This window comes from Ambystoma mexicanum, chromosome 7q (genome assembly GCF_040938575.1).
Source record: "Ambystoma mexicanum isolate Mex_15411 chromosome 7q, UKY_AmexF1_1, whole genome shotgun sequence".
Lineage (NCBI taxonomy): Eukaryota > Metazoa > Chordata > Amphibia > Caudata > Ambystomatidae > Ambystoma > Ambystoma mexicanum.
In genome coordinates this window covers 139,489,956-139,512,919 of record NC_090941.1, presented here as the reverse complement: position 1 = coordinate 139,512,919, position 22,964 = coordinate 139,489,956, and the positions used below count along the sequence as shown (strand labels likewise).

The window sequence follows — 22,964 nt, the reverse complement described above, 5'->3', positions numbered from 1 at the left end:
AATAAGACAGAGGTCTCCTCATTAATAATAGGAGTAAAACAAGAAATAGAAGCAGTAGGGAGCGAAGTGGGAGGAAATTTTACTGTTTGTGTAGAAGAATCATTGATGGTGATACAAAAAAAAAGTCAGCTTTGAAGAAAAGAATAAAGCCAGGTCAGAAGCTGATAGAGTAGAATTGACTGAGTAGTCTGGAGTAGGAAGAAAAAGGAGATGAGAGAGGGTTTGGAATAGAAGTCTAGGATGAGATGATTGTGTGTGAAGATCAGAAAAATAGGGACGTTTAGCAGAATAAGACGATCATCATACAAGGCATGATATGGTGAATATCAGTTATAATCACCCATAGACTTAGAATGAAGCCTTCATCTCTCAAGGCGATGGAGAACACGACGCATGGACTGAAGGTGAGTGGAAAGCCAAAGCTGTGAAGGTTTCTGAGATGGGTAGAAAACAGAAGTAGGATAGAGAGCATCAAGAGATGAGGAAAGTAAAGAAAAGAGAGCAGAAGTTGCCTTGTCAGTGGACAGGGCTGCATATGTAGAATGAGAAGGTAAGGCAGAGATACATGATGAGACAAAAAGTGGGGTATTGAAACGTCGCAGATCACGCTGACGAAATGGAAGAGAAGAAGTAGCAGATGAGACTGAAGATGTGGGAAACATTGAAACTGAAAAAAGATGATCAGAAAGATAAACCGGGAGAGATGAGACAGATGAGGTGGACACAGAGGAGGAAATAAAAATAAGATCAAGACAAGAACCAGAAATGTTAGAAGAGGGTGCAGAAAGCGGAAAAAGAAAGTAAGAATCAAGAATAGCAAGAATGGGAGAGAAGAGTGAACAGATTTATTTCTCCAGCATGGGGTCTGGCATGGATTCACATGCTCATGAATATTCCCTGTCAGGCTGGGAATCCTTGGTATAGAAAAAATCAATATCAGTTTCGTTTCTGATCTGTCTTTCTTAGTAGTAACCAATCACTGGTCTCTGGGTCATACTGCTGCCAGCCAATGACTGCCCTCTCCCTAAACCCCTCCCCTGGCAACCATCCTCAGATATTTACCGCACGTTCAAGTGTTGGGAGGTCTCGTGCTTTAGCTCTCGAGCTTTTACTGCGTGTAGAGTTTAATCTCATTTTTTCGGTCAATCGAGCCTCAAGCTCCACCGTTTCTACTTCCTATTCACGGGGACCCTTTCTAAATTTTCTACGCCCCTCAAGGGCGAAGTTTTCGTCGAGTTACTCTTCTCGGAGGATTCCAGAAGATCTGAGGCCTACCTGGTGGACATGGCCCAGGACAAGGGAAGCTCGACGCTCGGATCAAAGCTGTTCAAGAACTGCCCTGGATGTGGATTACAGAATGTTTTCAAGGAAGATGAGCATTCAAAATGTCTCTACTGCCTTCATGAGGACAAAACGCACGTGGAAAAGGACTGTGCGTTTTGCAAGAACCTGTCGGAACGGACCATGAGGGACCGCCGGACCGACTCGTAAACTGGCTGGAGAAGGGCCCAACAGGTGAGAAGAAGAAGAAGTCTGAGCGGTCCTGTGAGGGCGCCCCGGCGACGGGGGCCCAATAAAAGGCAAAGCACCAAAGGGTCAGGCTCTTTGGCTGCCAGGCAGGGCGCGCCTTCACCGACACCATGAACCACGAGCCAACGCTCTGGCTCGGGGAAGAGGAAATCCGAGAACCCCAGCAAGCTTCTGCAGAGGCCCCGGTCGATCTCAAAGGAATTGGCCGAGGGGGAGCGAGGCGGTGACCCTCCCCCCAAGGTGAAGGCCTCAACCGCGCCCAAGATGGAGAAGGCTGTGATTCACCCGGCTAAGGCCTCTATCGAGGGAGTCGTGGCGACCCTGGCTAAGCCTGTGGAGGCGACCTCGGGGCCCAGAGGTTCCCTGCCGCCTTGGAGGGAATCCTCTTTCCAGCCCATCGATAACACCCCCATCAAAGCCCAGGTGGAAAAAGAGGGGGTGGCGATGGCCATTACGGACACAGATACAGCCTCTGAGGAAGAGCTGGTTGAAGTCGTGAAAGACCTCAATAAGAGGTTCGAGAAGGTTCGATCCCAGGGGAGAGATCCTCAGGAAGTGATCGAGGAGAGCGATGGTGGCGACGACGAGGCCCCAGTGGAGGTGCAGCCATCTCGTCCGCCGCAAACAATGCCAGGGCCGCAGGACAGCTCAGTGGCCATTTTGAAGGCAATCCAAACCTTATGCACGGAGATAAGGACGAGGTTGCCTCTAGCCCCGACGGGCGAGCCGACGGAACCGGGCCCATCGGGAAGTCCTCCAAGCAAGCAGAGGAGAATTCATCCTCCCCCACACTTCCAACCCTCGCGGCCTGTAGATCCTTCATCTCCCTCTCCGGAGCCCAGAGATGTCACGGCGACGGATTCGGGGACGGATGACGACGGCGGTGACGACGGTATAGACCTTCCATAACTTCTCCACCCAACGAAATGGCAAGGCATCCGAGCTCTTCCAACTCTGCCCCGAGGAACAGAAGAAGGAAGGGTTCCTCTACCAACGGCGGGAGGCCAAGAGAAAGACGGTCATCGCGGTACTGTTGCTCAACAATATCTGGGACGAAGGGCTTGCGGTCCTGAAGAACCCGTCCACGGCGCCTGCCAAGTGGGATCGGTACGAGAAGAAGTACCGAGTCCCGGATTCCCCACCCCTATGCCTTAGGGCCCAGCCGACCCCAGATTTGGTCGTCTCTGCGGCAGCCAAGAAGAAAGCGGCGAGGGCGACGGCTCCGACTTCTAGCTCCCCATCGGACAGCGAGGGCAATAAACTGGATGCCCTGGGGCGACGAGTCATCTCGTCGGCGTCGACGACGATCGAGGCGGCCAACGCCCTAGCGATCGTGGCCCGCTATGACAGGGGGCTATGGTACAAGATTGCTCCCGTGCTGGACTTCCTACCTGACGACAAGATGGCTGAGGCCCTGGAGTTTCTGTAGGAAGGGGAGGTGGCATCGGATCACGCTATAACGGTGGCCAGGGACATCGCCGACACCGGTTTCCGCCAGTTGGGCAACGGTGTTTGCCTTCGACGGCGGGGATGGCTCAAGGCAACTGATTTCCACCAGGATGTGAAAACCAGAGTTTTGGACATGCCCTTCGACGGGAACAACCTGTTTGGAAAAACAGTAGATGAATCTCTTCAGGCCATCAAAGCCGACACGGAGACGGCACAGGTCTTGGGAGTTTTGCAGCAACGACGACCACCCTTTTGGACCTCCGGAGGCAAGCAAGGTACCTCCAAAGGATTCGGCGGTGGCACCTCGACGTACCGTCAGGAAGCCTGTTCCTCGTCGCAAGAAGCCTACAGAGGGCGCGGCAAGTCAGGAGGATCCCGTCGCCGTTGCCAGGGAGGCCAAGGTGGCCAGGCCGCCTCCAAGCAGGACTGAACCGGCCATAGTGTCGGCCCCCCACCAAAGCACCCCGGTGGGAGGCCGGCTGGCAAGCTTCATCAGCTTTTGGGAGTCCATCTCCACCGTTGGGTGCTGGATGCCCTGGCCCACGGGCACACTCTCGAATTTCTAAAGAGGTGCCCCCACATTCCTCGCGTGGCCAGGAAGGAAAATCACGTCCCTCAACTGCTACTAGAAGTAAGGGCGATGCTCAAGAAAGGTGCCATTGAGCGCGTCCCGAAGAGGCTCTGGGGTATACTTAAGATACTTCCTCGTCAGAAAGAAGACAGGCGGTTGGCGCCCCATCCTGGACCTGCTTCGGTTAAACAAATGCATCAAGGTCCAGAAGTTCCGGGTGGTCACCCTCCAGCACGTGCTGGGACAGCTTTAGGCGGGCGACTTCCTATCGTCGTTGGACCTGGAGGATGCATACTTCCACATCCCCATTCTAAAAGGCACCGAAAGTTTCTCAGATTCGTAGTCCAAGGACGGCACTACCAATTCAAGGCCCTGCCCTTCGGATTGACGTTGGCGCCCAGGGTTTTTACCAAGTGCTTGGCACCAGTGGTGGCGTGGCTGCGCCTGCAGGGGATCCATGTTTACCCCTACCTGGACGATTGGCTCATCCGGGCAAGGACAAGGGACCTTGTCGTCGAGCACACTGCGAGGACCGTCCAACTGCTCCAGGATCTGGGATTCTCCATCAACTTCCCAAAATCCCACCTTCTTCCATCGCAGGTCGCACTGTTTGTGGGAGCCAAGCTTGATACAGTGGCGCGACTGGCTTCTCCGTCAGAGGAAAGGACGAAAGCCATCCTGGGCAAGGTGCAGCAGCTGCTGGCCACGGACGTGGCCAGGGTGAGATCCATCAAGTCCCTCCTCGGCATGATGTCCTCTTGCATCTTTCTGGTGCGCCTTTGCAGACTACGGATGCTCCCTCTACAGGAGTTCCTCGACGCCTGTTGGATACAAGTGGCGGGCAGCTTTGAAGACAAGATCCCGCTCAACGAGATCTTCCGCCAAGCTATCCGGTGGTGGGGCACCGCACGCATCTTGCGGCGGGCACAGACTTTCAGACCCCAGCACATCAGGAGACATTGACGACGGATGCCTCCCTGGAAGGATGGGGAGCGCACACTGGAGATCTACACACGAGAGGCCTTTGGCTCCCCGAGGAGAAGTCACTCCACATCAATACCCTGGAGCTCCGAGCAGTGTTCTGGGCTCTCAAGTCTTTTCTTCCGTCCTTCAAGGGCAAGGTGGTGAGGATCTTCACCGACAACACCACCACGATGTTCTACATACAGAAGCAGGGAGGAACCAGGTCCCGGCCTTATTCAAGGAAGCCAAGGAGCTGTGGCCTTGGGCAGTGGCCCAGGGGATGTTTCTGGTGCCTTTCCACCTGGCAGGGATAAAGAACACCATCGCCGACTCGCAGAGCAGGGAGCTGCGCTCATGCCACGAGTGGGAACTGCGTCAAGACCAAGTGGATCGGCTCTTCCAACGATGGGGCAAACCCCGGCTCGACCTGTTGGCTACGGCGACGAACTCCAAGTGCCAGAGGTTCGCCAGCAGGATTCCCCAGCCGAGGAGCATGGGCGATGCTTTCTCCTTCCCCTGGAACGGCCTGTTCCTGTATGCATTCCCTCCCTTGCCGTTGCTACCGCGACTCGTCAACCAACTCGAGAGATCCCGGTGCAGGATGATACTCGTCGCACCGGTGTGGCCGAGGCAGATCTGGTTCCCGGACCTTCTGGACTTGTCAGCGTCCCCTCCAATCAAGCTGCCGACGGACACAGATCTTCTCTCCAGAGAAGGAGGCGCCATCCTCCATCACGACCCGAGGTCGCTGAACTTGCAGGCCTGGCTCCTGGAGCACTAGAGTTTGGAGGGTACGATAACCCGGCGAACTGCAAGGAGGTGCTTGCAAAGGCCAGGGCGTCCTCAACTCTCAAGTGCTATGGACACAAATGGAAGAGGTTCTCTGTCTGGTGCCGTGCACAGATTATTAACCCTCTGGGATTACGGCCCCTCAAGTGCTGCAGTACTTGCGGTCGCTGGCCAATGCGGGGCTGGCCAATGCCTCCATCAAAATACATCTGGCGGCGATCTCCCACTACACCAGAACTACGGGACGATCATCTCTGTGGTCTCATCGCCTGGTGGAGGAGTTTATGAAGGGACTGTTCTGTTCTTTCCCGCTGGTGAAGGCTCCGGCCGCGTGGGAGCTCAACGTGGTGCTGACCAGGCTGTTTGTGAACTTTGGACCTGTGAACCAGGGGAAGGCCCTCTCGAAGGCTTCCATTTCCAGATGGCTCTCCAGCTGCATCATGCACTGTCATCGGTTGGCAAACCGACCAATCCCCGGCTGTCGGAGAGCCCATTCGACCAGAGTGATCGCTGCTACCACGGCGTTCTTGTCTGGTGTGCCCCTGCTGGACATCTGCAGGGCTGCTACGTGGAGGTCGACACACACACACACACACCTTCACGAGATTCTACTGCGTCAACCGGGATTCCAGGGAGGAGTCCAGAGTCGGTCAAGCAGTGCTGCGCAACCTGTTCGCCTGAAGGTGGGCCCGGTGAGGAGGTAAGCGATGCTTAATGTTGAGTTTATGTAATGCTTAATGTTGAGCCTTGCCACCTCCCATGGTTGTGCATGTGTGTACTGCTATGTATTCTTATATTCATGAGCATGTGAATTCATGCCAGACCCCATGCTGGAGTAGGAACAAGTTACTTACCTGTAACTGTTGTTCTCCAGCATGGGTCTGGCATGGATTCACATGCAAACCCACCCTCCTTACCCCTCTGCGGCTCTTCACTTGGTCATACTGCCACTTCACGTACTACCAAATCTGAGGATGGCTGCCAGGGGAGGGGTTTAGGGAGAGGGCAGTCATTGGCTGGGGGCAGTATGACCCAGAGACCAGTGATTGGTTACTACTAAGAAAGACAGATCAGAAACAAAACTGATACTGATTTTTTCTATACCGAGGATTCCCAGCCTGACGACGGGGAATATTCATGAGCATGTGAATCCATGCCAGAGCCATGCTGGAGAAAATGGTTACAGTGGTGATGCAGTTGCTTATATGTACAGGCATGTGGCAAGGCATGCAGTGGGTCAGTTGAAGAGGAGGGTCTTGAGTTTTTTGCGAAAGGTGAGGAGTGAGTTTTCTGATCTGATGTTTGTGGGTAGAGTGTTCCAAAGCTTGGGGGCTAGGTAGGGGAAGCCTAAACCTCCTGCTTTGGCTCTGTGGATGTGTGGTGGTTGTAGTAAGTTGGCGTAGGGTGTTCTAGTAGGCCTGGTGTGCGTAGGTCTGGATAAGGTTTGCGTGATGTATAAAGGGGCTGATGATGAGAGGCATTTGTGGGTGAGGGTGAGCATTTTAAAGTTGATGCGTTCTTTAACAGGTAGTCACTGGGCTGCCTGTCTAGCTTGAGTGATGTTTTCCCTTTTGGGAAGGCTTAATGCTGCTCTGAGCGCATTGATTTGTGTGATTTGGAGTCTATGAAGATTATGTGTGGAGGTACCTGCTAGTATGGCATTGCAGTAGTCCAGTTTGGCCCCAATGATTGCTCTGGCAATAGAGAGGCAGTTGGGCTTTGATAAGTACGGTTTAATTGCATTAATAAATTTGGTGGTGTGAGCTGAGGCAGAGGTGACGGCGCTAACTTGCCTGGACATGGATAGCGTGGAGTCTATGTAGATGCCTAGGGTCTTTACCGAGGTGGGGACAGGGATGATGGTGTCGTCGATGGTGAAATTGGAGTACAGTTTGTCTAGTTTTGCTAATGTTGTTTTAAGGCCTTGGATGAGGATTTCGGTCTTGTCTCCATTGAGGCAGAGGCCGTTTGATGCCATCCAGGCCTGGATGGTGGTGTAAATGTCGTGCAGTGATTGGGCATCTTTGGTGTAGGAGCCAGTGAGAGGTAGTAGTACCTGCGTGTCATCAGCGCAGTTGGTATACGCCATAACTAGCGCATCCAAATTGTCGAAGAGAGGCTTAGTGAACAAGTTGTAGAGGGTGGGTGCGGTGCAGGAGCCTTGCGGGACTCCACAGTGGATGGTGGTGGGGGCAGCGTGTGCTGTGTCTGAGAATACTTTCATGGCCCTGCCCTCGAGGAAGGAGGTGATCCAATGTGTAGCTTATTTAGAGAAATAGGCAGAGTGTGTGAGGTGTGATGCGAGTGTCTTTTGATCTACAAGGTCTCCTGAGAGGTCTAGGAGTAGTAGGAGGGCTGGTTTTCCTTTATCCATTATCCGGGATATCTGGTTTTTTAGGTCAACGAGCGCGGTTTCTGTGCCATGTCGTTTCCGGAACCCAGATTGCCTAGAGCCAAGAATGTAACGGGTTTCGAGGTAGTGTTGGATTTGGCAGTGAGCAGCTTTGTCCAGAATCTTAAGGAGGAATGGCACAGTGGTTATGGGTCTATAGTTGTTGGGCTGAGTAGGGTCAAGGGAAGGTTTTTTTTAGAAGGGGGCGTACCCAAGCTTCTTTGAGGCTGTCAGGGATTGTGTCTTTTCTAAAGGAGGCATTGATGAAGGCTGTTATAAGTAGGACAAGGAGATCTGAACAGTCCTTGATAAGTTTAGGTGGGCAAATGTCCCCTTTACACATAGAGGATTTTACATTTTTAAGGATGTTGGCGACTTCCAGTTCGGAAATATCTTAAATTTGAAGCATGGTATGGGGTTGGTTGCGGGGGTGAGTGGGTTGGAAGGATTAGGACCATGGGTGTGGACTAGAGCTTTGTGATGTTCCTTGATTTTGTTTTGAAGGAGTTCTATTTTGTTAAGCATGGCGGCTTGGATACTAGATCACCAAGCTTCGTCCTTAGTAATCTCATCTGGAGTATTAGCTGGAGCTGTAAGTTCTTTCAAGATGGCAAATATTTCTTTTGATTGTGAGTTGGCGTTGGCAATACGAGTATTGAAGGAATTGGCTTTAGCGTTAGTGATGGCCTTTTTGTAGAGTAGGGAGATTTGGTTTAAACTGATTTTGTTGTCCTCACTACGGTCTGCTATCCATTTTTTTAGCCTCCCTTTTGCGTGAGAGTAGGGCCTGTGAACCATGATTTGGAGTGTAGAGTTTTTTTTGCCTTTTTTGGGTTCAAGAGGAGCTATGGAGTTGATGGCTCTGGATAGGGTATCTTTGTAGATATTGGTTAGTGCGTTGGGGTCGTTGCAGAAGGGGGGGCTAATGCTGGAGTATTTAGGTTAAGTGGTAGGCTTTCTTCTTTTTGTTTTTTGGCACTTCTGACTAGTTAAGGGGGGCCGGGGTGAGGGGTTTGGAGTTCGTGGAGGAGGGTAGGGTGAGCTCAATGCAGTGGTGTTCAGTCCAGGGTAGCGCTGAGTTAGTGGTGATAGTAGCGTGGCAGTTATGGTCTGCTACCCAGTCGTGGGTGCGGCCTTTGGAATGAGTGGGGCTGGAGACTTTTTTGTGTGCAGCCTAATTCGGAGAGTTCCTTAGTAAGGGGGGTGGCAGCTTTATCTTTGGGGTCATTGGAGCCAAGGTTAATGCCTCTGAGAAGTAGGGTCTTGGTGCACGCTTTAATGTTATTGCTTAATAAGTGTAAGAGGTGGCCCTGAAGTCGATAGGTAGGCTAGGGGGACGATACAGTATGTGAATGTTGATGGTGCTGTTGGGGGCAGAGCAAGCTTGGCAGATACGATATCGGAGTTACTGTTACAGGGGAGCGTGGTGAGTCTGAGGGAGAGTGTATCTTTGACGATGAGAGCTACCCCGCCTCCCATGTGCGTTGGTCTGTCTTGCCTAAAGATCATGTAGCATGGTCGGAGTGCAAGTGCAATGGACGGACCTGATGCTTCATGAAGCCAGGTTTCGGTGATGTCCAACAGGTCAAGGTTCGAGCTTTCGATGAGATTGTGAATTTCTAGGGCATTCGCTGTTAGAGAGCGGACGTTTAGCAGGGCACATTTAAGGAGGGGAGTGGGTGTGGTGTTGTGCCTGGCGCTAGCAGGGAAGCTGGCTATTTCAGCGGTGGTGAAGGTTGTGTGTCTATGCGGTGGCGAGGGTGTATATCTGGATGTGTGTGCGCGATCAAGGTGTGGGGAGGCATAGTGGGTCAAACGTGCTCCCAAGCGTAGATTGCGGAGTGTTGTAGCTAGGGGGTGGTGGCTGAAGTTAAGAGGCTTGAGTGCGAGTTCTGAGTCTGGAGCGTCTAATGTTATGTGAGCATGTAGTGGTGGTGGGTGTGCATGTTTGTGTCAGGTTAGGATTGTAGGGTACCATGGTGGCAGGTGGGAGATAGGAGATGGGGCTGTGTTGATATTGTTAGTGTCTGATATAATGAGATAGACGGTGGGTAGGATGAGTGCAAGGGCGATCGTGGTAGCGAGAGAGTTGGTGATGATGTTGGAGGGAATGAGGGGGTTCTTGGTGCTTGCTTTGGGTCGCATGGCGTGAGTGGCACACAGTGGCAATTCAGTAAAAGGCGGTAACTAAGAGTCAGAGGTGATTCTCATGGTGTGTGGATGGGGAGCATACTGAGAGGTCATACAGCGGAAGTATAGTTCCATATCAATGAACTTCGAGAGGACCTGAATCACGACTCAGGAGTGTGAGCATAAGCGAGCGAGAGCAGAGACATGTGTGGAGGGGGCCACAGTAAAATGGGAGTAATAGTGTCATTGGAGGCAGTACCCGTTTAGGCAGACCATCCACCTTATGGCGATTTTGCGATTTGCAAAAAAATCGCAAAATTTGCCATTTCCCGCAATTGCCGCTATAAATCATTAAATGAGCGCAAAAAAGACACGTTAGCTTAGTGTGTCTTTTTTCGCGCTCATTTAATGATTTAGAGCGAACACAGCTGGCTGCTGATTGCAGCAGCTTGAGGGTTAACACCTCGGCTCTGCGTTGCAGGCCCAGGATTGGGGGAGGGTCACGCAGGCCTGGGAGATGCACAGCATTTGGCTGTGACCCCAGGCACCTCCAAGGCTCATTGAGTGCCCGAGCTGACAGTTGGTGAAGCTAGCCAGGTAAGCACTGGCCTGTCCACTCATCTGCCCCCAACTCAGAGCACCCAAAGAGGCCACTGGACTGTTTTCATTCCCGGCGCTCGACAGGAAAGTAAATTACTTTTCTTTCGAGCGCCGGAAAAGAAAGCATAAACTTAATGCATCCTGACGCTCGTCTACAAGTGGTATCATGCAGCCCAGCCTCAAGGCTGGGCTGCATGATACCAATTGAAGACTCTCGTAGCTGTATTAATTTCAAATTGCTTTACAATTGGTATCATGGGCTGCATGATACCAATTGTAAAGCAATTTGAAAACGAATACAGATACGAGCGTTTGTATCATGCAGCCCAGCCTTGAATCAGGGCTGGGCTGCATGATGCCAATTGAAGACTCCCATAGCTGTATTTGTTTCAAATTGCTTTACAATAATTGTAAAGCAATTTGAAACGAATACAGCTACGAGGGTTTGTATCATGCAGCCCAGCCTTGAATCAAGGCTGGGCTGTATGACACCAATTACGCACAAAATCGGGTGTTAAAATTTATGAAAGGCAAATGCCATTCGTCCTGTGCAATTTTGGTGGTTATGCAAAGCCAATTTAATGATATATGCATATTTCACCTTGATATGCTAATTTATGATGACATCACATGCCATTGCATTTGTTAATGAGTTCCATCCCCCCACTTTAATTTGTAGGACTTGACCCCTGGTAGTGTTGTGATGTTTCATTTCTGTTTGTGGGTGTGTTTAGTCACCATGTGTGGGTGGCATAACCAAGGAATTATGACCACCCAAGAGAGTTCATTGTTTGACTAGGTATTATGGGCTTGGAATTACTGCCACTGCATTGCCCCTGTGTCTTGGCCTCATGGATTCCTTCCATGGAGAAGTGTAGAGTTGTTCCCCCTCTCTCCTGGGGTCATAGGACAAGCGAAAAGCAAACCTATGGGCTTCAACCAGGGTTACACTTTTTAATTCAAGCCTATCTGTTTATTTGCTTTCCACTTGTCTGTTGGAAGTAGTGGCACAGCACCATTTCCTTGGAGCTCATCAGGCTGTATCTCCCTTTCCCCACCACAATCCAAAATGTTAGGCTGTGGTGACTCGACCTGGCTGTCCTACAGAGCGCAGCCAGACAGAACACATTTTGTTCCTCACTTACAAAAGCCTTGCAATTACTTGGTTTTAGGCTAAAAAAGATGTTAAATGATATATTTTTCAACGTTAGAAAATGCCGCAAAAAACGCAGTTGGGTGCCGCAATTTCTTTCTTTTTTGTGCCGCAATATTTTCCATTTCATGCCGCAATTTTCTGGAGGGTCTGTTTAGGGCATCTATCATGTGGATGTTCACGGTCCAGTGGCGATGGCGGCCTGGCGGCCACGGACATGCACAGACAGGCGTGTCGTGCCTTAAGAGGTGCCTTAGTGAGGGGCCGGCTCACGCCTTCCGGTCCTGCGTGGCTGGAGTTGTGGACACGGCTCTCCAATGGGGTGCGACCTGGTTGCTAGGCAGCAGCCTAACCAGCTGAGCATTCAGCGGCGGCCATCTTTTTTCGGGTTGGCGTGGTTAATGGCGGTGAGTGCAGCGATCAGCTGTTTGGGATCGTGCTTGTGCCTCAGTTAGGATGCTGTGGCACACAGGGCCTGCAATGGCTCGGAGCACAGCAGCGTGAAGTGTGTGAGCTGAACGGGCCTGTGAGGAACAGAAGCAGCATACGGGGCCTGCAATGGGAGTGGCCGAGTGTGCAGCTGAATCAGGGGAAGGCGGGTGACCTGGTAGAGCAGCATGGATCGATCACAGAAGAGACAGTGTTCACGTCTAAGCGGTCCCTGGCCTTTCCACATCAGTTGTCACCTATCTTCTGTCATTTGCAAGGATTCCGCATCACCAGGTTCAACCTTGATCGTTATAAGTGTATCAGCATTAGTCGTCACTTTCTGCCTTGCAGAGTCCACACCAACGCATCCATTAGAACAGAGCGATGTTATGCTGTCAAAAGTTTAGACTTACAAATGAAACACCTTTTTGGGTAGGGGGCGGGCTATGTAGCTGTAGTTGTAGACTTGACTAATGACGTACCTTGAGAGCAGCAGGGCAATAACTTGCAGTGCTACTCGCTCCCACATCTTTTGTGTTAGTCCAGGTCCTTCAATTCTCCTCAAGTTTGGAGAAGGCTCACACGTTCTCACGTAGGTTCACCCACCCGCTCCCTAAGTTTCCTTTCTATTCTTCACCTTTTTAGAAAGGGATGCTATTGTGGTTTGTGGCAGCAGGTGTCTGCAAAGTTGATGCGCCTATTGGTGGTTATGTAAGTTGTGGACGAAAGGTTTACCTTTCTGTCCATTCTCTGCGCATGTGTCGTGAGCACACTGGCGCATTTCCAGAAGCACTGCCTGCAATCTCCATATTCATATTTGCAGGCCCATGCACTGTGTTGCACTCTGCAGATTGGCTCATTTTGTCAACCACCTCTAACTTCCATAGACTTGGTCATTTGAAGAAGACTTGAAGCTGGGTCGCCAGATCGTCTTAGAGGGATGAGTAACACATTTTTGTTTTTACAAACAAGTGTATAGATTTGTTCTGTCTACTACTTTGCCAATTCCATGTTTACATCCCATTCCCCATCACACTCTAGTCTCTGTAATCCGTCTACAAGGAGCCGCCTCTTGCTAGACATCATGCTCTGCTACTACAGTAAGGCCCTTATTCACAGAGCGTTTTGCAATGGGTTTTTGGCATTATAACAGCTTCTGTGAATTAGGCCCTTTCTGTGTTCTCTGAGAAGCGCTCCTCTGAGTTGAGTCTACCGTACGTGAAGATTACTTTCACAAACGGAGAAAGCAAATGTCTTTTCTTGATCAGCAGCTACTGCATAAGCATATGTTTGTGTTCTATTTCAGAGCCGTGTACCAAGATTCCGACATCTATCTCCTGGACGATCCTCTCAGTGCAGTGGATGCCGAAGTGGGAAGGCACTTGTTTGATAAGTAGGTGGCCTGTTACACAATTGCGTTTCCCTCTTAAACCTCACTGCCTCCAAAGGCGTGCACATTTGGATTCATCTGAGTGGGGAACTTGATTTAAGAGTGTTAAGAGTGCAATACCTGCATTCATTGAAATGGCTTAAAATAATGGTTATTAAGCACACCAACTTACCTTGCATATTATCACCCATTTGAAGGGCTTTGGGGAGTAGTGGCCTGGGCAAGCAAGTGGGCTCTACAGTGCGCACAGCTTGTCTCAAAGCATCAGCGTTTGATTTGCTGTTTTATACACTAATAGCTTTTAAGGCCAAAGAATGGATGTTATATGTAAAAAAAAACCGTCCTTTTGATATCCACGTAAACAAATTCTATCTGAGAACTAATTTGATATGGGTGAATGCGTGTGTACAATATTCGTTTCCCACATAAATTGTATGGAAAGCAGTCATCTTAGAAATGCCTTAGATAGGTATAAAGCAGCCGTAAAATTGTCATCAAAATGTTTGCGTACTGTAGCCAGGCAATGTCAGAAAAGACCATTTAATGATTCGTTCCTGTCCTAGTTTCCAAACGGAACTGATATTCGGTCTCTTGATTATCCTTCGGAGCTGAAAATTGTTCTCAATACTGAATGCATTGGTTTCCCATTGCTTCCCCGGGCGATGAAAGCATTTATCAGGATTTGCAACATTGGAGTCATTTGCATATGGAATCTGTGAGACAGGCAGGGCAACATAATGCGGAGCCGCTTGTGATACGTACATATGTTTTCATCCAGTCAGCATGGAATTGAACAGATCATTGTACATCTGTAGTTATCCATAAATTGTCGAGCACATTTTTAATCCCGTTTAATCAATTTGCCATGCCAAAGTTAAAAAAAAAAGTTTTCTTTTCAAATCACTTTGAACATTGTTGTTTGTTGGCACAAGAATTGACTTGAAAGAAAAACACAGCAAGTTCACCCTTTAGCTATACCGATTTCTTTTGAAATGTTATTGAAGAAAATTATAGATTTACAGGCCAGAAACTATAAATCTTCTTCATCTTTATTTTGTGGGCATAGTGGGTCTCTTCAGGAACTGAGCCTGGCTCCTGAGGCTCCTGCGGCAACCTTCTGATATCTTTCACGTGCAAGTGAATATCTCTGTATTTATTGGCAGTTGACTACACCGTTTGCACTTTTGCTGTACATGTTACTTTCAGAGATGGGCACTTTTCCAACCAAGTCAAGCTTGTTGTATTGACCTCTGCGTCGGGAGAACAGAAAGAGGTGGGCTACAAGGTACTTGGCAGGAAAGTTTTTCCAGAGGGAGGAAATACCCATTCACTTGGTTTCATTTTTTGGGGTTTCTCTGTGACATTTTCTGGGTGCACTGGTGAAAATTTTGCATGCTGAGGGCTGTACACGTTAGCTTCCCCACTGGCATTAGGCCCTTTTGCCCTTTTACCCACTTACCCAATGTCTGTGACAATTGACTCGATTGTTTTACCCTACCTCCTTTTTATTTCAAAGATAACACACGGTTGGACTCCATTAGAAGGACAGCATCTAGGCGGAATTGATACAGCACTGACAAGTCCATTAGTCTGCTTGTTTGCTCGAGTTAGGGATACGCCAATTCATCTCTGCATGTGGCACATGGGAATGGGTGGTTGTGATGGGGAACAATAGTAAGGCAGGCCTGGACTAGGGACCTTGCTAAGCCTCCCTTACTCAATGTGCATATTTGTATAGAGCAGTCAAAGGCTGAGGTGGAGATCAAGCCTGTATACATAGAGGTGGAAGCCTAGTAACAGAGTGGTATCTTGCAGAGCCACCCTCGTTTCCCAATAGCAGAGAAATCATCAGTTTACTCATTTTGGTTGAGTGGCCGAAAATATCAAACGTTTTGACACCTTTAAGTGGACTAACTGAAAATGTTATGTGGAGATCGAACAGTACAGTACAGCTTTCAAACTTCCAGAGACGTCTTCATCAGATGGTGGTCGCTGAGTGTATTGATTAAGAGAAAACATGCTTGGCGTTTGTTTCACTTGGAAAAACAAGTATAAAGATAGATCTGGCTTCATAAATGTAAGTTTTCTTAGTACTGTGGTGGAGGGCAGACTTTAGAAAAAAATAAATGTATCCTCTATTTAAAAAGCCAGACTTGGTCACGTGATTGGTGGCACCTGAGAGGAATCCCCTGGCTGAGTTCTATGCTGATTTGTCCGTAGGATCACTGTGAGGAATTCGACCATCTGCATGCTGGGCATGTACTCGCCTGGGCTTTTTTCATCTTTTTAATTAAATGGAATGATGGTAGACCGACCTGAGGAAAATGTGTGGGGCTTATCCACACACATTTTCCTATGCTCACACCACGACAAAAGCATAGACCCTGTACTCTGACCTGGACAGAGCCTACAGGAGCAGTCCAGACTGTCATATTTAGTTGGAATGTGGCTAGAGCGCTGAAGTTTTACGTGGAACGCACAAAGTGTTTTCGGAAGACGTCACAACTTTTTGTGAACTTTGGACCTGTCAATCAGGGGAAGGCTCTCTCAAAGGCCTCCATTTCCACACTGACATCTTCAGGAAGGGGGAGGGCCAAACCTCCCCCTGCCATGGACAGGCTGATTAACTGACAAAGGCTCCATGAGACCACCCTGCTCTGTTAGGCCCTGTAGGTGGTGGTAGCAATTAACATACCAATAGAGGGTACTTCAAATAGGCCCACACGGGGCTCCTGCAGACGTTAACAAAGGAAACGGGAAACCCAACAACCTTTCATATGTGACTGCGCCAACCTGAAGCCAGAACCCACCCTCAGTATCAATGACAAGTGAACTGTCATGTCTGGGTCTGTTGTTTACATTAGGCCACCCCGCTAGGGGGACCCCATTCGTAAGGGGTGTGAATGTGGTTTCCAGCAGCCAGAGAGTCTGGTCTCCCCACAGCTTCAAGGGAGACCTGCCACTTTAACAGGGACCACACAGTGAGAACCATTAACCAGAGAGACTCTTTGAAAACGACAGGAAGATGGGTGGACTTGGTGCCACAAGGAAGTGAGCCCAGAGCTCTTTCTGTTGAAAGAAGGATTATGCCATTTTAGTTCTGGGGCACACCTTGTTCCTGTTTTCACCCCTTTACCTTTTGTGTTGCAAAGCACTCTGGTTATGACCTCACGCATACAGGAGCTTGTTGGTAGGGACCCCGGGATTGGTTCATTCAGCCAGGCTTAGACTACATCAATCACTGTGGCCCACTTGGCTTTAAAAGAGGGCTGAGCCCCTCTTGGCAGATAACCTGAAGACTTCACAAGAAGTAAGAAATAAGAACTCAACCTTGCACCCTGGCTGAAGGTACAGTTTGCCTTCTTCCGCCAGTGAAGGAAGGTCTGGATATCCAAAGACGGAAGCAATTAGAGACGTGATTTCACCGAAATTCCAGGGGTAGCAGAAGTTACATAATCCAACCCTTAACCTCTGATGGTATCACAGAGTGTGATGTTATTTGACCCCAAGTGACATCACAGGAAGTGATGGCACACAACCTTTCACCCCTTGACAGAATAGGAAGTGGCATCACATAGCATTGTTCCAGTACACCAAGAATAATATGGTTCTCCAGCATGGGGTCTGGCATGGATTCACATGCTCATGAATATTCCCCGTCGTCAGGCTGGGAATCCTCGGTAAAGAAAAAATCAGTATCAGTTTCGTTTCTGATCTGTCTTTCGTAGTAGTAACCAATCGCTGATCTCTGGGTCATACTGCCCCCAGCCAATGACTGCCCTCTACCTAAGCCCCGCCTCTGGCAGCCATCTTCAGATTTTTACCGCACGTCCAAGTGTTGGGATCCTCGTGCTATTGCTCTCGAGCGTTAGTGCTATTTTTCACGTTTTTTCTCAGAAAAATTTCTCTTTTTTCGGTCAAAAGAGCCTCAAGCTCCACCGTTTCTTCATCCGATCAACGGGGACCCGTGTTGGATTCGTCTACACCCCTCAAGGGTGAAGATTTCATCGAGCCATGCTTTTGGAGGACTCCAGAAGTTTCTCAGGCCCATCTCGGACATGGCCCAGGAGAAGGGAAGCTCGACGGCCGGAAAGCTGTTCAGGGTCTGCCCTGGATGCCAGGTTCAGAATGTCTTTAAGGAGGACGAACACTCCCTTTGCCTTTACTGCCTACATGAGGACAAGACGCACGTGGAGAAGGACTGTGCGTTTTGCGGAAATATGTCGGAGCGGACCATGAAGGACCGCCATCAACGTCTCGCCAACTGGCTGGAAGGAAAGAGCCCGTCAGGCGAGAAGAAGAAGAAGTCCGAGCGGTCTTCTAAGACCTTTGAGGGCGCCCCGGCGACGGGGGTCCAACAGAAGGCCAAGCACCGCGAGTCCGCTGGCACCGGGAGCGCCGGACGGTCGGGCTCTACGGGTGCCAGGCAGGGCGCATCCTCCCCGGCGCCATCAACCACGAGCCAACGTTCTGGCTCGGGTAAGAGGAAGGCCGAGCACCCGGCGAAGCTCCTGGAGAGACCCCGGTCATGCCCTAAGGCCCCATCGGAGGGGGAGCGAGGTGGTGACCCTCCCCCCAAGGAGAAGGCAGTGAGCGCACCTAAGGTGGTGAAAGCCTTGATCCATCCGGCCAAGGCCTCTATCGAGACAGTCGCCGCGGCCCTGGCTCAGTCTGTGGAGGCTACCCCAGTGGTGGCGACCCCGGGGCGCAGAATCTCCCTGCCACCGCGGAGGGAGTCTTCTTTCATGCCCATCGACAGGACCCCCGTGAAACCTCCGATGGAGAAGAAAAAGGGGGGGCAGGTGGTCGTCGTTGACTCGGCCTCAACCTCTGAGGAGGAGCTGATCGAAGTCTTAGGCCACGGCTCTGGCGTGGAAAAAGGCCATCCTGTCGGGAGGGACCCCGACGTGCAAGACGACGAGGGCGTCGAGGATGCCGACGGGGCTCCTGATCGCCCGACGGATCTCCCTCAACCAGTGCCGCAAGACAACTCGGCGGCCGTTTTGTTGGCTATACAGTCCTTATGCTCGGAGATAAGGACGAGACTGCCGTTACCACCAACGGAGGAACCGCTCCCGACGGAGACCCGGAGCCAGGCCCTTCTGGGAGCCCTCCCCCTAAGAGAAGAAGGATTCATCCTCCACCTCCTTCTCAGCCATCGCGGCTTGTTCAGCCCTCCTCCCCATCCACGACACGTGGGGATGATACGGGGACTGACACGGCCGCGACGGGTACAGACGACGAGGTTTACGACGAAGATCTCCCGTCGTCACCTCCCACCCGGGCTTCCCCGCCCAACGAGATTGGATCGTTTCACTCCATGATCGCCAGGGCATCCAAGCTTTTCCAGCTCTGCCCGGAAGAGAAGAAGGAAGGTTTCCTTTATCAACGGCGCGAGACCAAGAGGAAGACGGTCCTCGCTGTACCTCTACTAGACGATATTTGGGATGAGGGCCTCGCCCTCCTCAAGAACCCATCCACGACGCCGGCTAGAGGGATCGGTACGAGAAGAAGTACCGGGTCCCGGGCGTGGCCCCCTTGTGCCTTCGGGCACAGCCGACCCCGGACTCGGGCGTCTCCGCGGCGGCCAGGAAGAAAGCGGGGTGGGCGCGGCCTCTACGTCAACCTCCCCGCCGGACGGCGAGGGAAAGAAATTAGACACAATGGGACGCAGAGTCATCTCATCGGCAGCGACGACGATTAAGGCGGCCAACGCCTTGGCTATCGTAGCCCGCTACGACAGGGAGTTGTGGTACAAACTGGCCCCCCTGCTGGACTTCCTACCAGACAAGAGGGCGGAAGCCCTAGAGATCTTGCAGGAAGGAGAGGTGGCGTCGGACCACGCCATTACGATTGCGACGGACATCGCTGACACTGGATTTCGCCAGTTGGGCAACGGCGTGTGCCTTAGGCGGCGTGGATGGCTCAAGGCTACTGACTTCCGTCAGGACGTGCAGACCAGAGTCTTGGACATGCCGTTCGACGGAAACAACCTGTTTGGGAAAACAGTGGACGATTCCCTTCAAGCCATCAAGGCGGACAAGGAGACGGCCCGGGCTCTTAGGGTTCTCCAGCAACGGCGGCCGCCCTTTCGGAGCGGCGGAGGCAAACAGGGTGCCTCCAAAGGTTCCAGCGGCGGATTTTTCCACCTACCGTCAAGCGGCCCGTTCGTCGTCACAGGAAGCTTACAGGGGACGAGGCAAGTCAGGCGGACCCGCCGTCATCGCCAAGGAGGACAAGGCGGCAAAGCCTCGTCGAAGCAGGACTGAACCGGCCGTGGGGTCGGGCCCCCACCGAAGCACCCCGGTGGGAGGCCGGCTGGCGAGCTTCGTCAGCGTGTGGGAGTCCATCTCCACCGACCGTTGGGTGCTGGACGCCCTAGCTCAGGGTCACGCGCTCGAGTTTCTAAAGAGGTGCCCGCGCGTCCCCCCTGTGGCCAGGAAAGAACATCACATCCCTCAACTTCTCTTGGAGGTGAAGGCGATGCTCAAGAAGGGCGCCATCAAGCTCGTCCCAAAGAGGCTTCGGGGCTCCGGAGTTTACTCAAGATACTTCCTCGTGAAGAAGAAGACGAGAGGATGGCGTCCCATCCTGGACCTACGACGACTGAACAAATTCATCAAGGCACAGAAGTTCCGGATGGTCACCCTCCAACACGTCCTGGGTCAACTGGAGGAGGGCGATTTCCTGTCGTCGTTGGATTTGGAGGATGCCTACTTCCATATTCCCATCCTAAAGGGACACCGAAAGTTTCTCAGGTTCGTGGTCCAAGGGCGTCACTACCAGTTCAGAACCCTTCCCTTCGGATTGAGGTCGGCACCCAGGGTGTTCACCAAGTGCCTCGCACCGGTGGCGGCGCAGCTGCGCCGAGAGGGGATCCACGTCTACTCCTACCTGGACGACTGGCTCATCCAAGCAAAGACGAAGGAGCTCGCCGTGGAGCACACAGCAAGGACCGTCCAACTACTCACGGACCTGGGATTCTCCATAAACTACGCTAAGTCCCACCTGTTGCCTGCGCAAGACGCACTGTTTCTGGGAGCGAAGCTCGACACAGTGTCGCTTCTGGCCTCTCCGTCGGAGGAAAGGACAAGGGCCATCTTGGGCAAGGTGCAACGGATGCTGGTTGCGGACGCCGCCAGGGTGAGGACCATCAAGTCCCTCCTCGGAATGATGTCTTCTTGCATTTATCTCATCCGCCTGTGCAGACTCCGGATGCGCCCGTTGCAGGAGTTCCTGGACGCGCGCTGGATCCAGACGACGGGCAGCTTCGAGGAGAGGATCACACTCGACGAGAGTTTCCGACGAGCGATCCGGTGGTGGGGCACCCGCGCGCATCTGACGGCGGGCATGGACTTCCAGACCCCCGGCCACCAGGAGCCAGTGACCACGGATGCCTCCCTGGAAGGGTGGGGAGCGCACACCGAAAATCTGCACGCGAGAGGCCTTTGGCTTCCGACGGAGAAGTCCCTCCATATCAACGTCCTGGAGCTCCGTGCAGTGTTTTGGGCCCTCAGGTCCTTTCTTCCGTCCCTCAAGGGCAAGGTGGTGAGGATCTTCACCGACAACACCACCACCATGTTCTACATCAGGAAGCAGGGCGGTACCAGATCCCCAGCCCTGTCCAAGGAGGCGCAGGATCTGTGGCATTGGGCCGTCGCCCAAGGGATGTTTCTGGTGCCGTTTCATCTGGCAGGGATAAAAAACACCATCGCCGACTCGCTCAGCAGAGAGCTGCGCTCGTGCCACGAGTGGGAACTACGATAGGATCTAGTGGACCGCCTCTTCCGACGGTGGGGCACACCCCAGATCGATCTGTTCGCGACGGCGACAAACTCCAAGTGCCGGAGGTTCGCCAGCAGGTTTCCCCAGCCGAGGAGCATGGGCGATGCTTTTTCGTTCCCCTGGGAGGGCCTGTTTCTATACGCGTTCCCTCCATTGCCATTGCTGATCCGGCTCATCAACCAGCTCAAGAGGTCACGGTGCAGGATGATCCTCGTCGCACCCGCGTGGCCGAGGCAGATATGGTTCCCGGACCTTCTGGACTTGTCAGCGTCCCCGTCAATCAAGCTGCCAGTGGACGCGGATCTTCTTTCCAGGGAAGGAGGCGCCATCCTCCATCACGACCCGAAGTCGCTGAACTTGCAGGCCTGGCTCCTGCAGCGTTAGAGTTTGGAGGATACGACATACCGGCCGACTGCAGAGAGGTTCTTGCAAAGGCCAGGGCGTCCTCAACTCTTAAATGCTATGGACACAAATGGAAGAGGTTCTCTGTCTGGTGCCACACACAGAAGATTAACCCTCTACGGATTACGGCTCCCCAGGTACTGCCGTACCTTCTGACGCTGGCCAAGGCTGGACTGGCGCGCGCGTCCATCAAGATTCATCTTGCTGCGATCTCCTGATACACCAGAACCACGGGGCGGACGTCTTTGTGGTCTCATCGTCTGGTGAAAGAATTCATGAAGGGACTGTTCAGATTGTTCCCGCCGGTGAAGGCTCCGGCCCCGGCGTGGGAGCTCAACGTGGTGCTTACCAAGCTCATGGGACCTCTGTTCGAGCCTCTGCACTTGGCTCCGTTGAAGTTCTTGTCGTGGAAAACAGCGTTTCTTATGGCCATCACCTCGGCACGAAGAGTGGGAGAGATCCAGGCCCTTTCCTGCAAGACCCCGTACTTGAATTTTCACGACACGAGGGTAGTGCTCAGGACGCACCCCTCCTTCATGCCCAAGGTGCCGTCGGACTTCCACCTCAACGAACCCTTGGTGTTGCCTGTTTTCTTCCCGTCGTCTTCGTCACCGGCCGAAAGGACTTTGCACTCGCTGGATGTGGCTAGAGCGCTGAAGTTTTACGTGGACCACACAAAGTGTTTTCGGAAGACGTCACAACTTTTTGTGAACTTTGGACCTGTCAATCAGGGGAAGGCTCTCTCAAAGGCCTCCATTTCCAGATGGCTCTCCGGCTGTATCATGTACTGTCACCGGTTGGCAAACCGACCGCTGCCTGGCCGTCCGAGAGCCCATTCCACCAGAGCGATTGCAGCTACCACGGCGTTCCTATCTGGTGTGCCCTTGCTAGACATCTGCAGGGCTGCTACGTGGAGGTCGACGCACACCTTCACGAAATTCTACTGCGTCGATCGGGATTCCAGGGAGGAGTCCAGGGTCGGCCAAGCAGTGCTGCGCAATCTGTTCGCCTAAGGTGAGCCTGGTGAGGAGGTAAGAATTGATTAATGTTGAGTTTGATGTAATGCTTAATGTTGAGCCTTTGCCACCTCCCGTGGTTGTGCATGTGTGTACTGCTATGTATTCTTTATTCATGAGCATGTGAATCCATGCCAGACCCCATGCTGGAGAAGGAACAAGTTACTTACCTGTAACAGTTGTTCTCCAGCATGGGTCTGGCATGGATTCACATGCGAACCATCCCGCCTACCCCTCTGCGGCTCTTCACTTGGTCATACTGCCACTTCACGTGCTACCAAATCTGAAGATGGCTGCCAGAGGCGGGGCTTAGGTAGAGGGCAGTCATTGGCTGTGGTCAGTATGACGCAGAGATCAGTGATTGG

The 22,964-nt window shown here is 52.0% G+C and overlaps 1 protein-coding gene across 2 annotated transcripts in view; it reads left to right on the top strand.

Annotated features, from left to right (window-relative positions):
* The window catches only part of ABCC4 (ATP binding cassette subfamily C member 4 (PEL blood group)), a 2,280,107-nt gene that overhangs the window by 964,838 nt on the left and 1,292,305 nt on the right, over positions 1-22,964 (top strand). For both annotated transcript variants that reach the window (XM_069639145.1, XM_069639144.1), the window contains exon 13: positions 13,313-13,399. In XM_069639145.1, the coding sequence (XP_069495246.1) occupies positions 13,313-13,399 (87 nt within the window). The remainder of the gene's footprint in view (positions 1-13,312; positions 13,400-22,964) is intronic.